This window comes from Puma concolor, chromosome B2, assembly GCF_028749965.1.
Source record: "Puma concolor isolate L17-30 chromosome B2, mPumCon1.1.hap2, whole genome shotgun sequence".
NCBI classification, from domain to species: domain Eukaryota; kingdom Metazoa; phylum Chordata; class Mammalia; order Carnivora; family Felidae; genus Puma; species Puma concolor.
In genome coordinates this window covers 108588345-108602789 of record NC_141671.1, presented here as the reverse complement: position 1 = coordinate 108602789, position 14445 = coordinate 108588345, and the positions used below count along the sequence as shown (strand labels likewise).

General features: G+C 34.4%; 1 protein-coding gene across 8 annotated transcripts in view; it reads left to right on the top strand.

The window, feature by feature from the left end:
- CEP85L (centrosomal protein 85L) overlaps window positions 1–14101 on the top strand; it is a 227477-nt gene extending 213376 nt beyond the window's left edge. For 7 of the 8 annotated variants that reach the window (XM_086707691.1, XM_086707688.1, XM_086707690.1 and 4 more), the window contains 3 exons: window positions 2259–2366; window positions 4321–4552; window positions 9255–14101. In XM_086707691.1, the coding sequence (XP_086563817.1) occupies window positions 2259–2366; window positions 4321–4552; window positions 9255–9418 (504 nt within the window). In that variant the 3' untranslated portion in view covers window positions 9419–14101. The remainder of the gene's footprint in view (window positions 1–2258; window positions 2367–4320; window positions 4553–9254) is intronic. The other variant, XR_015251502.1, reaches the window with a different exon arrangement.
- Window positions 14102–14445: the final 344 nt, after the last annotated feature.

Here is a 14445-nt window from a genome sequence, read left to right as displayed (position 1 = left end):
CTCTCTCCCAAAAAGGAATAAACATTAAAAAATTTTTTTAAAAAGAATGTGGTAAATATATATAGGTTAGTAACTTAGAATTTTTAAAAGATGATTAACTGGAAATTTATAGACATATTGTAGACATTTGAAAATTAAAGTTTTTAATGTTAGTAATCCCGTTCTAAGATTACTGGAAATTTTCCTTTCTCTTTTTTTCTTAAGCTTTAAACATATGCTTTTTCATACAATTAAGGATAGAGAAATAATCTTATAGATAGAATGTTGTGTCAGACAGCTATGGCACTCATACCCTCATATTAGTCTAGAGGTTATACAACATATGGGCCTTTTAGGATAAGTTTATCTGTGAACTCTTTCCCCTATTAAAGGACTGTTTCATAAGTACCCTGAACCCAACCAACATAACAAACATCTTAAGCTTAATATATTTCCCAAATCCAGATTTTTTTCTTATGAAAAATAGCACTAATGCCAAACATTTCATATTTAATCTGATGGAGACAATTGCCTGTTTCTGATTTAAATTTAGTCTTATATATGAACATGTTAGTCAGATTTGCTTGCTAATTATTAATCACATTCAGTATGACTGAACTGGTAAAAATATAAAACACTAGATTACATTATAGTATTGTGAAAATACCTCTCAGGGTCAGATTGTATTGTTAAAATGTTAGATTTAGAGTAGCTTAACTGTTATGCCTTTCCTCCACAATGCTAATAAGATAAATAGTCAAAAATCTTAAGAAAATTTAGGATAAATTCTGGATTCCAGTCAGATAATCTTGTTATGCCTGTAAGCTTAGATCTTCAGCCAGATAAATAAATACATATCATTCAAATAGGTTTTTGGTTCATTCACATGCAGTTACAAAGGAATTTCAGAATCCATGTGACTTTCTGCTGTGAGATTAAATTTTGTGAGATATAAAGTTTTCCCTGGAAGGAAATACACTTGTTATAGAGCTTAATTCACTTTTCTTTTTTTAATGTTTATTTTTGAGGGAGAAACTGTGCACAAGCTGGGTAGGGACAGAGACAGAGGGAGACGCAGAATCCAAAGCAGGCTCCAGGCTCCAAGCTGTCAGCATAGAGCCCAATGCAGTACTCAAACCCATGAACTGGGAAATCATGACCTGAGCTGGAGTTGGATGCTTAACTAAATGCGCCACCCAGGCACGCCAGAGCATAATTCATTTGTAACCAACTTATGAGTTATTAAATGTAAACAAATTTTGTATAGAGTTTAGCAAACAAATCCAAGTAATAAGCTACAAAGTTGAATATCTGTTACTAAGAAAACTGCTTTATATTTACAGAATCTTATCTCAACCCATGGTGACAGCTATCTTCTTTTATTCTAGCCAGAGATAATATGAGCGGGGGGAAACCTTCATAATGTATTGTGTACTATTTAAGCAGTCAGCATGCTGAAGTAGTTTCAGAATTGGGACTAAATAAATATAGTCCTGAAAGGGGGGAAAAAAAAGAAATCTCTTTTCTTGTCAAATGTTTATTGATCTTGTGATTTCACAAAAGGAAAAAGTGTTAATTAAAACCTCTAGAAACCACTGATAACTACAGAGTTTATGGCAAGTTTATCTTTGGTGTGTAGCTGAAAATCAGACTTAGCAGCTGAAGTGACCCAAGTACTCTTAAAATATCCTATATACTGTTTTGGTACACTCAGAATTTTATTACAATGGATAATTTGTAATTTATAGAGTTAAGAAAAAGATTCATTTATCAAAGTCCCATAATAGACCTTTGGCCTGAATTCATCATATTCGCTGCTCAGAATACCATACACTGAGAGAAGTGTGTTTAGCTATGTTTCAAATGATAGAAAATGAGGATGGTCTTATGATCTTATTATCTTGTATTTTATTAACCACGAGAAAAATGGGGTGTGGAGCATGGGAGGTATAGATTTGCTAAAACACTCTGAATACATGAACAAAAAATCAATTAGTAAGAGCTGTTTGTAACATAGCATTCAACACCAGCTGCTTTAGGTTTAACATGTTTTACCCAGACTGTCGACTTTCTTGGTAAAGATGATATTTGTTTTTTCCTTTGTTGTCATCCACTCTAGATGCAGTAAGGGTTGTTTTAAAATGAAGGCTTCATCTTCCAAGGGGTGGGGGAGGACAGATTCAAAGTATTTCAGAGCCTGTATTCCTGTCTACCTACCTGACTGCATTTTGCTTTTAGCATTAACAACATTCTCTGCTTTCCAATTCTCTTTATTCTAGTCTATGCAAGGGAAGCTTTCTAAAGAAAAATTGACTACTCAAAAGATGATGGAAGAGCTGGAAAAGAAAGAAAGAAACCTACAGAGATTAACAAAAACATTGCTTGATGTGAGTAAAAAAAAATTCAAATTGCTGTCAAAGAATGATTCAGTACTTAAGTTAAAGCACATGCTTATTTTGTACATATCATGGAATATTTTTAGTTGAAGACTGGATTTTGATATGTCAGTTAATTAAATCCATTCGGTTTCTTACAAAGTTATAATCAAAAAGGTAAACTTTTATTTTTCTCATGTCTTAGAATACAACTCCACAGACTTAACTACAACAGTCAAATGCTATATAGAGATTAGGTCCCAAAGTAATTGAATAAAGTGTAAATTGAATATAAACAAAATTATCCTTGAAAATCCTTAAGAAGGGTGCAATGTTAACACTTCATCATTGGAACAGATTATACTTTCTTCACTTAATTATAAGCTGACCTATATGGCTTACATTATACAGAAAATACTTACTTTAGTTTTTTAATTCTAATCATGACATTTTGCTTCTAAATACGCAAGAATGCATCTCCAAAAGTTAGGGACATTTCCTGTACAAACATACCACCATCGTCACACCCAGTAAGAATAATGTTCCTCGATATTGGATAATACCTAGTTTATACTAAAATTTCCCCTTTGGGAAATTCAAATGCTTTTTATAATGACAGTTGAAACTAGCATTCAATCAAAAAAGACCATGAGTTGCATTTTATTTTGTCTTATAAATCTAAAGTTTCTCATTTTGTCCATGTTAGTGACTTGTTGACAAACCTGGGCCTGTTGTCTTATAGAGTTACAGATTGTCAGACCTAGATTTGCCTGATTGCCTCCTCATGGTGTCATTTATCTTGTTCTTTACCCCTTCTATTTCTTATAAGCTACAAGAAGAACTAAAGATGTCAGTAAGTCAAGTCAAACATTTTTTTGTCATTAATACTTTGTAGGCATTGTTCATATCATCAAACTATATATGTTTGGTTATCCCACTGTAAGTGACAGAAATACTGAGTTCACCGGGTTAAAATGGTTAAAATAACAGACTTATTCTTCCCTTTGTTACATTATGGCCTCTGCAAACAGTAGGTAATGTGTGGAGAGCTACTTAGGTAACTGTGTGAATATGAGGTTTATTAGCACCCTTTCCCTTGATGGTTTTCGTATTCACTAGTGATAATTGTCTGGATCGTTACGTGATTAAAATCATATTTTTTCCTAGTTATTTTTATATTTATTAGCTGGCATTCATCTATTAAAAAATCTTTTCCTCATCAGTGCAAGCTATTTGGTAATTTTTAAATAGAGTTCCAACTGGAAAGCTTTATATTGTCTCTAGCAGTTTTCAGGATGAAGAGTAGATAGATGGTGACAGTTTGGGGGATAAGGTGAAGGTAGCTTTTTCTGAGTATGATAATTTATGAGTTCATATTGATATTTCCAATTCGGCTTTCACAATTCAAGATTATTAGGGGTTTTGTTTCCTACTTTGATTTTGTACTTGTATTTCTTTTTCTCTTTTGCTGAAACTTTTGGTACCTGTCAACATTAACAAAACATAAAAACTTTTTCCTCAGTTTGCAACAGATAGTTTAAAGTAACTAAATCATTATCCCTACTAACAGTAAAACTATAGGATGAGGTTTAAAATTTCTTCATAGGTCTTTTTGTTCTTGGGATAAATCTCATCATAAAAAAACACATACATAACCCAGATGCTTATCAGGTGATGTTATATGATATGAGATACTCCTAGACACTGAATCTGGATTTGTTGCCTTTCTCAGGTTTACCCTGGGGCATGAGATGGTCCAGAGGAACCATTGAATCATTTTCACTGTTTAAATTCTTTTTCTTTTTTTTTTTTCCCTACTATGTGTATGCAGTTAAACTTCGTTAATGTGAATGTAATAGGACTCTATCATTTTGTTTATAGATGGTGGAAAATGTTAACCTGTATGTCCTTTGAGTACCTTCCTCTGATCTAACAACCTGATTTTTGTTTTCTTTATGCGTTGCAGAACCAAAGACAAACAGAAGAGACGTGCTCTTTATTGGATCAAGGCCAGGAAGGAGACCAATCCAGGCAGCAGACAGTACTCACTAAATGGCCACTATCTGATTTGAGTGTGATTGATCAGCTGTTCAAGGAAATGTCCTATTGTTTGTTTGACTTGAAGGCATTGTGTAGTATTCTTAATCAGCGTGCTCAGGGCAAGGAGCCTAATCTTTCCTTATTACTGGGAATCAGATGTAAGTGGCTGATGCCTTGTCCTTACTATATCACTTAGCAATTAGAAACCTGTCTTCATGAATCAGGAATTTCTGACTGCCTTTTTTCTATTTGTTTTTATGTCCTTTCCTACTTAGATTTATAAATACCTGAATAAATCTGTAGGTGTGTAAATAACCGTTATTACTTCATTATCCTTATAGAAGTGATCAGGTTCATAGTTGATTCAGACTGCCACTTGGCAGACTGCCTGTGTGGATGAGCTCTGCTGAATCTGTTAATATGTGACTGGAGTGGTAGTTAGGGGTGATTTCCTGGTTACTCTTCTAAAAGCAATGATTCTGTTTGCTTTCATGTGGTAATTCTCTAAGTTAATGACCCAGCCATCTGTCTGCGTTAAACTATTTGAGAAAAGATACTCATTTGCTTTCCTATGCAGTGTATGTTCTATGGCAATGACTAAATGTATGTACCAGTGCTGTCACAAGAGCTGGTTTTCATGGCCCATGTATCTGTTGCCCTTGTCATGCATACATTCTGACTTTGTCCCTTCAGTGTGTCACCCACCCATTATCCCTCAGTTCCATCTTCCTCCACACATAGTTGCGAGAGAGCTGCCCCAGGAATATCCTAGAGTCCTTCTGTGCTACTTTTGCAGAAACACACATCTCTGCTTGTGGTTCTGAATCATTATGATATTGACATATGTTGGTCTCTTTTTAATACAGAAGAAATGGACATAAGTAAAGAGACATGAGTGGAGTAAGACTTTTAAGTATTATGCACCTACCATGTTGTATTGAGCAATTATCTAATAATAGGGTTAATAATGTAAACTGGGGACTAGGTTTATTTGCAGTTTCATCAAAAAGATTCCACCATCTGGCATCATGATAGTTGTTTTGGCAAACCAAGTAATACTTTTGATCAAAGTATATCCCTTTTTAAATGAAACTGTAACTGTGCTCAGAGATGTCAGTAGAGTTTTCCCTTCCATTTCACAGATGTGTATGTACACACATGAGTGTGGGTATGTAAAAAATATTTGAAAGTTTAAGTATATTCACTCACTCAGGAAGTAATTTTTAAATGCCTTATACGGTCCAGGTACTAAGATGCTGATAATGCAATTGAACACTGCCCTTGCCCACACATAAACTACTAGAGCATTGTGATGAGTACTATAATTGAGATATGGACAGAGGATGGTGGGAGCCTAAAGGGAAAACTAATTAAGTCTACCTGGGAAGGGCTGTGAAGACTCTGTGGGTAGCTGGTGTTTGGATTGAATCTTAGAGGAGGGAGAATTTGCCAGGTGAACATGGGGTGGGTTAGTTAGCAGTGATCTCTCAGAGCAACCAAAAGCTCACACACAAAAGACTTACTTTCTTCACCATTTTAGAGCTGGTCACACCTTCAGTTCTTTTGTAACCTTCTGCATTTGTATTCTCCTGTATAGTATTTGTCAACCTTTCCAGTTATCAGATTAAGAGAGATTTCCAAATGTGAGTGAAAGGAAGACTCAAGAAGTTTGCCACATTCACCTCCCAATGTATACCCCTTCCAGTATTTAAAGTTTATACTCCTTACCTTATAGTTTGGTACTGTGAAAATCTGACCAGACTGTTCACTTGTCAAAAACCAGTGGATTATTTTGAATCTCCAGTCCATTTTGAATCTCCTCACTCCATCCACTGTCCATTGATGCTTTTCATCCCACCCTTTTTTGTAAATGCCCTGCTACCATGGTTTCCATGACTTTGTTCTCTAGGTTCTGCTTCTGTCTTTATGACTGCTTAGTCTCAGTCTTCTGCGGAATTCTCTGCCACTTAAATATTGGTGTCTCTCATAAATCTTTTGTTGTTGATTTTTTGTTTCTTTTTTCAAATTGGATTATTTGTGGGGTTTTTGGTACTGAGTTGTATAAGTTCTTTATATATTTTGATATTAATCCTTTATCAAATATATCATTTGCAAGTATCTTCTCCCATCCAGTAGATTGTCTTTTGTTTTATTGGTGGTTTTTTTGTTTTTTTGTGTTTTTTTTGCTGTGCAAAAGCTTTTTATTTTGGTACAATCCCAACATTTTGATTTTGCTTTTGTTTCCCTTGCATATTTAGAAACATGTTTCTGTGGCTGATGTCAAAGAAATACTGCCTATGTTTTCTTCTAGGAGTTTTATGGTTTCAGGTCTCATATTTAGGTCTTTAATCCATTTTGAGTTTATTTTTGTGTGTGGTCTAAGAAAGCAGTCCACTTTCATTCTTTTGCATGTAGCTTGTCCAGTTTTCCCAACAACATTTGTTGAAAAGACTATCCTTCTCCCCCATTGTATATTTTTGCATCTATTATCAAAGATTAATTGACCATATAAGCATAGATTTATATCTGGGCTCTTTGTTCTGTTGATCTATATGTGTCTGTTTTTGTGCCAGTACCATACTGTTTTGATTACTACAGCTTTGCAGTAATACACCTTGAAATCTGGGATTGTGATACCTCAACCTTTGTTGTTTTTTCTCAAGATTTCTTTGGCTGTTTGGGATCTTTTGTAGTTCCATACAGATTTTAGTATTGTGCTAATTCTATGAAAAATGTCGGTATTTTGACAGGGATTACATTAAATCTATAGATTGCTTTGAGTAGTATGGACATTTTAACAATACTAGTTGTTCCAATTTATGAGCTCAGTATATCTTTCCATTTGTTGGGGTCATCTTCAATATCTTTCATCCATGTTTTATAGTTTATGGTGTACAAGTCTTCACCTCGTGGGTTAAGTGTATTCCTAGGTATTTTATTCTTTTTGATGCAATTGTAAATGGGATTATTTTCTTAATTTCTCTTTATGCTGTCTCATTATTGGTGCATAGAAATGCAACATATTTCTCTATATTTCTATAATTTTGTATCCTGTGACTTTACTGAATTAATCTGTCAATTCTTTGGTAGTCTTCAGGGCTTTCTGCAAGTAGTGTCATCTACAAATAGTGAAAATTTTACTTCTTCCTCAACAATTTGTATGCTTTTGTTTCTCTTTTTGTATATTTTTCTCTGAGTAATACTATCCACATTCTTTAGTTTTCTGTTAGCACCGTACCTTTGACCCATATGGACGTTTATCTCTTACCCTGCCTAGAATGTTCCTTCTGGGCTCTTGACTATACTAACCTTACGTTAGAACCAGCTCTTCCACAGGCATCATAGACTCACTATATCCAAAACAGAAACTACCTTTCTTCCCTCCCTAAACCTGCTCCTCCTCTCAGTGAGTAGCACCACCATCCACCTATCATCCCAACCTAGAATTTTATCTTCCATCCTGCTCCTTCTTTTATCTGTGTGTTTCCTGTGCCTAGTCCCTAATCCCTACCCAACTCATGATGGTTAGGCTGTATCATTTCTACCGGTCCTTCCTAGCATTCATTCCTACCATTACATCTCCGTTGCACTGTTGCCTTAAATAAAGCTTTCAGATTCCTTTATCTGCACTGTCTAGCCCTCTTTCCCCTACTAATGCATTTTTTCACATTGCTGCCAGAGTTCATCTAACCTAATGGTGATTCTGATTTCTTAATACTTACAGTCCCCAAAATAGAGATAGGCAGCTCCCACGTGCCTCTTCCAGCCTTGTTTTGTGGCACTTTCCTGTCATAATTTGTACTCTCCCATTTTAGAGCTGGTTACTGACTTTTTTTTTTTTTTTTTTTTGAAGTTCCTCAGATTCTTTGGTTTTCTGCCTTTATACATACCTTTGTTCATTCTGCTTCCTTGGCCTATCCAGTGAACCTGTACCCTTTCCAGTTAAGCTTGTTGTCCTCTTCTTTGTGCCACTGTAGCTTGTGTATGGTGCTAGGTCTCTCACAGTACTTGACTGTGCTTATTTGTTTATGAAAGTGCATGTAAATCATTAAGAATAAGTCACTACATCCATTATTTTGCTGGCCTCAGCATCTAGCATAGTGCCTGGATCATGTTCAGTTAGTGTTTGTTAAAATAACAAATAAGTTAACCTGACTCTTATGCCTCCAGTAAGCTACCAGTGCCAATGATGGTAGAAGGAAAGACTTACTTTACAGTTATTGGCTCCGTCTGCTTTTAGGTTGAGATGTGCTGACAAAGAAAGGAACTGATGAAAATAATTAAAGCTAGCTGACTCAGGGCCTCACCCTCAGTTACTCAGCCATTGGGCAACTAGCCATCAGTTCAATTCAATTGTGTGGGGTTGTAAGCTTTCAACACTGTATACACACACACACACACACACACACACACACACACATATATACACTTACCATATGTTTTGGAAATTTGTGTTTCCATGCCAATAAACCCACTTTGCAGTCTATAAAAATTTAAGCTATCACCCCTGAAAACAGAAGTGATTTTCAGATTTTTGTCAAGTCAGAAGAAATGAATGCTGTAGTTGAGCTTGATGAGAGCTATTAGAGCATGTTTTTTCCTACTTTGGGAATACTGTCATCCTTCAAACATGTTGAACATTTGTATTACTATATAGGTTTAATGCGACTTAATTAGCAAAATTTTAACAGGACTAAGTAGTAAGATCTATTTAATAGTGAATGATACATAATTTAAACCTTAGCCGGACTCGTGTTCAGCATATGGCATTATATTTCTACTTATAATTAAGTTTAAAAATCCTAAAGTGACTTTATTTGGAAAAGTTTGAGACATTCTCTCCATATTTTATTTCCACAGCAATGAACTGTTCAGCTGAAGAGACTGAGAATGACTACAGCCCAGAGACACTCACTAAAAAATTGTCAGATGTATGCCAGTTACGGAGGGACATTGACGAATTAAGGACTACAATATCAGACCGCTATGCTCAGGACATGGGAGACAACTGCATTACCCAATGATCAACTATTGGTCCCACGGCAATAATGACCCATTGTTAAATGCTGCTGTGTTACAGTTCTTCATATTTCCTTTTAGGAGCCATAATGGAAAGTCACAAGTGACATATCGCTTACACATAGGATTTTTTTCCGTAAATTTGTTTTATTGGGGTGAGAAAGGGGATTTGATGAGGTTTCAAAGGGGCTCATCTAATCAGGCCAAAAGAATGACTTACTATTTGAAAAATGTGATAAAGTGTTTAAGAAAAAAAAAAAAAATCTGTATTCTCAAACTACTGATCGTAGGACCAAGCTGTGAAGAGTGCCCTTCAGATAATGGGGTAGGATTTTTTTTTTATCTGTAATTGTGTGTGTGTGTGTGTGTGTGTGTGTGCGCGTGTGTGTGTGCATGTGTGTTATTCACAAAATTATAAGGATTTCTAGGGTCAAAGCAAAGCTTCTAAGAAAGGCACACACTGTTTATTCTTGTATTTCTTTTCTTTCATGTAGAAGCTTGTGTTGTACTTTGGGGTTTTCAAGGGCTGGCTGAACAAGAGTATTCAACAGCAGGCAAGTGTTTTAATAGTAGTACAGCTGGCAAAACCATTTGTATTTTGAACAACCACTGTGCTGAGATGATGAGGTTGTGGGATTGGGTTGATTTTAGTACTGTAGATAGGTCAGCTATTTTTCCAGAGTGATTGTGGATTGCCTTAGAGGTATGAAATTTTGATGTGATGATCTTTTTCATTAGCATTGTAATTTATATATCACAAGGCATTTTAACATAATCTGAACTAATTTTAACATGTCCCTTACTATTTACAATTACTATTTACTTACATATATCAATGTAAACAAAGCCATAAAGAATTAATGCAAACCTTCTAAGGCTGTTGTAAAAGAAGGATTAACTGAAAAGTCACTCTGGAACAGTAGTTTATTTATCCAATTCTCAAACGTTTACATTTCAGGAGCTTTGTATATGTTTTAAAGTTTTAAAACATAAAGTATATGTTTTAAGAAAAGCCAGTCTGTATTCTTTATATCTGAATTATCACTAACATAAAATTTAAACCAGGTGTTGTTTCAATTCCATTTATTAAGTAAAGTACATTAAAAACAGGGTTTTTCATAGAATACAAACTTGACCAGGTTAGTTCTTCTTCAGGAATACAGGATATCACTATGAAATGCAACTGATTGTTAAGTAGACACAATTATTTAAACTTCCAAATGAGTATATTCCTGTTTTAGTTGGTATTTTGGAAGGACTATGTATTTTAATGCCTTTAGAGCATTTATTGCATTCTTTTGAATACTTATAGCAATCATTGTCCTTTAAAAACTGGTTTGTTTTCTTGATGCAACCAGGTCTCATACAGGTCAAGACTAAATAAGAGAGAGAAGGAATAAGGGGTGGTAATCAAGCAGGAAAATACTGTTTGGGGCAAGAACAGATCATGTGTCTGGTTTTTGTTTTGTTTTGTTTTGTTTTGTTTTGGGTTTTTTTGCCAGGCTTAAATACTGGTATAAAGGCTGCTCCTAGAAAAGATTTTTCTTAAATATTTTCAGCAGTGAAAACATATGTGGGATAAGAACTTCAAGGAAACTGCCCACGAAGACATTCAGTTCAAAATTTGGCTTATATGCAGTGCTCAGTAAGTTATTTTAAGGTTATGTTGCAACAGTCAGTTATAATACATTGTAAGGACATCAGACTTTGTTTCTGTTCAGTGCCTGAGTATTCCTTACTCTTGCTTCTTAGGATCTGGGCACTAAGAAATCAGTGCATTATAGTGATTCTGCATCCCAAGGTCCCTAACTTAATAAGGAAAAGTCACTGGTAAGAACGTGGCATTCTAATGTGTTCATTTGTTTTCTTAATGTTGGCGGTTTGAAGACAATCAGGGAGCAGTAAAGTTATACCAAAAATCTGATGCAAAGAATTCTGCCTTGTAAAAGTATCTAGAAAAATGGGCCTTTACAGTAAAATAGATAATAACATCTGAGAAAGATAAGAGATATGCAGCACACATTTTTACATTCTCTCTGAATAGAAATCCCTACCCTTATCCCCAGCCTCCACGGTTTGGGAAATAAAGGCACCCTAAGGTGATAGTGCTAATGCACATAAGTAATCACTGATTTGGGTCACTTGGTTCTTAATGTCTTTGAGGTTTTTTAGTGTATGTTTTGGGGTTTTATGGTTATTGTTGTTTTAAACAAACTTTTGGTCATTTGTTTTAATATACTGTAGATACATTTTTTCTGGCTTAGGATAAAATAATTTGATTTTTTAAACAAGTTTTCTAAAACTTACAGAATTTGACTTAATTTACTTGTCTTGAGATAAAAATGTTTTAACTTAGTAAAAAATTGACAAACTACTGATGTATTTCAGTTTCCAACATGTATACTCCCCCATAAATAAAAAAGGGAAATAAGATGTGATAGTTCAGGTATAACTCTGAATTACAAAATATAATCTCTTGGAGTCTGCAATTTGTGAAGGGACCTAAATAATAAGTAGAAAGCCTTGGAGGGAATTGGGGGTGGAGGAGTAATGAAACTAGTAGTAGTCTAATTTGTCAGCATTTAATTTTGATTTTATTTTTCAGAAAATTGCCCTCTCCCTAGATAACCTCTTGTGTTAGAATGTAGTAATAGTGATATCTCATTGAAAGCAAAGATTTTACTATTAGGTCAAGTAAGATGGGCAGATAGAAAACACTGTAGTGTCTTATCCTAGTTTAAAACTGGGATGTTTTTAGAAGTTATTATACTGATATATATCTGAGATGAAAATTAACCTAAATTTTGAAGTTAAATCTATTTGAAAATTTCCTTATATGTGAAAAAATTTTAATTATGCTTCTGTGAATTAAATGCTTATCTTCTTAGGAAATGTCTTATGCAGTATTAACATTTATTATTGATCTGCTGGGTTTTGAAGTTGAGTTTATTCTGCCCCAGTGACACTAAAGCAAGGATAAAGTAACAGTATCTCAATAAAAGACCCAGTTACCTATGCAGATAAAATTAACTGAATCAAAGGCACAGTAGTTGTCTTTTCATTTGATGTCCAAAAAGGATGACTTTAGTTTAACTTAGTAAATTTTCAGTGGCCTCTAATTTTAAAAGCTCAAGTGTTGACTGGGTAAGTCATGCCTGAATTTTTTTTAAGTGTGGCCCCTTCTTATGTTTGAAATGGGGTTCAATATTTAATATTAACAATATTGTTTTTTAGTGAAACTTATTTTGGTCATGACAGCTTATTAAACTGAATTAGACTTCTTTCAGTAACTTGTTGGAGACAATCTCAAGGGCCGGAAAGTGTTGCTAAAATGGATATTGTACATTTCTGACTCACTAATGAGCTTATAAATTAATTTTGTCATAGTTCAAGACATTAATGGAAATCTCTTAGAGGATATTTTCAAAGAAATCTGTATTGGGAAAATGTTCTTTCGATATCAGTAATAGTTCATTGAATAACTTAGCAGCGGAGAACTTGGACTATATTTTTACATAGCAAAGCTCAGCTCATGCACACCTTTAGTTTGGATTATTGGTATTCTTTTATGTAAATTTCTATCATTGTAGATATGTAATTATAGTAAGAAGCAGTTCTCATAACCTTGCTCAGACTATATCATTTGAAACTGCCAGTAGCTGTAGCTCTCAGAGCCAAAGTTAATTCATTTTGTTTCTTTCCATTTTGGGCAAATTTTGGTGTTCACAAAATGAGAAAAATGATTTCCTATTTGATTATAAAGAGTATAATTTCTAACCTACCCCAAGTTGCCATGGTGGCATATTACTGTATGATAATATTATACATTTAATCATGAAGGGGGAGAGCTTTTGGATTTTTAGAATTTTCTTATTTAAAAGTATTGAGTATATTAATGTAGTTTCAAATCAGTAATTCGTTAACAACACTTGCAGCTGCATACAGAGAGAACCTTTTGTGCCTTTTTGCCTGCAGTAAGCATTCATTTCTATTTTACATGAGTTATAAGAATGTTGATGATTATTGCACCTTGTTCTTCTGTAAATAGACCTGATTAAGGATTTTTTCTTAAGCAAGGAGCAGTTTTTCATTACTAGGTAAATACTTTAGGAAACTTGAGAGGAGGGTATCGGATACGTCTTTGGAGCCCAGCCCTTTCCCAGTCTAGTGAGCAGGAAACTCCTTCGGAATGTAGTTATTTGTGTGTATATGTGTGTACATATGTGTATAAATATTTAAATACAGAAACATAAAATTTGGCATCACATTGGTGTGATGACAAGAAGTAGTAAGGTGCTAGGTGGTTACATTAAAAGCACAGCAGAGTGTATAATCAGTCACTGTGACTGGTGGTTTTGCAAACTAGGTTCAGTTTTTGAACCACCCAGAATACCTCATGTGTAAATAAAATGGTCATGACTTAATTGAAATACAGTTATTGTAAAGAGAATGTGAAGCCACTGGTTGGCTTATGCCTTCTGATCTATCATTCTTGCCTCTTTTTTTGTAAAGGGGTTTTTTTGTTTTTGTTTTCTAATAGGGTTTACAGCTAGAATTTTGAATGCCAAAGTTCTATTTATTAAATTAAAAAAAGTTTTCAATGTTAATGGCTAAGTATTTTTCCACTGGACTATTGTTTGTGATGTTGGAATTTGTATTTACAGAGAAATAAATTTTTTATAAAACGATGAATGTCTTCCAAGTGCCTAATGTTAATATAAGAATGTATTGGAAATTGTAGACTCCACTGAATTCTCAGTATAAGAATATGCTGACTTGACTTTTAGATAAAAGCTTCCTATAAATACACAAGAGAATCTTTGACTAGAACATGGATTTTTCTTTCAGTCTCTGTTACAATTTCTTTATAGTTATAACTGAGAAAAGGTTTTTTTCTCAGGGCCTTGCCATGAAGGGCACTGAGATTTTCTGATGACAGGTGGCATAAATACAAAGGCATCCCTAGATTTATTTTAGCCGATAGTGCTGTGTCCCCCTTTTGAATTTTTAAAATCCCTATTTAAATCAATAG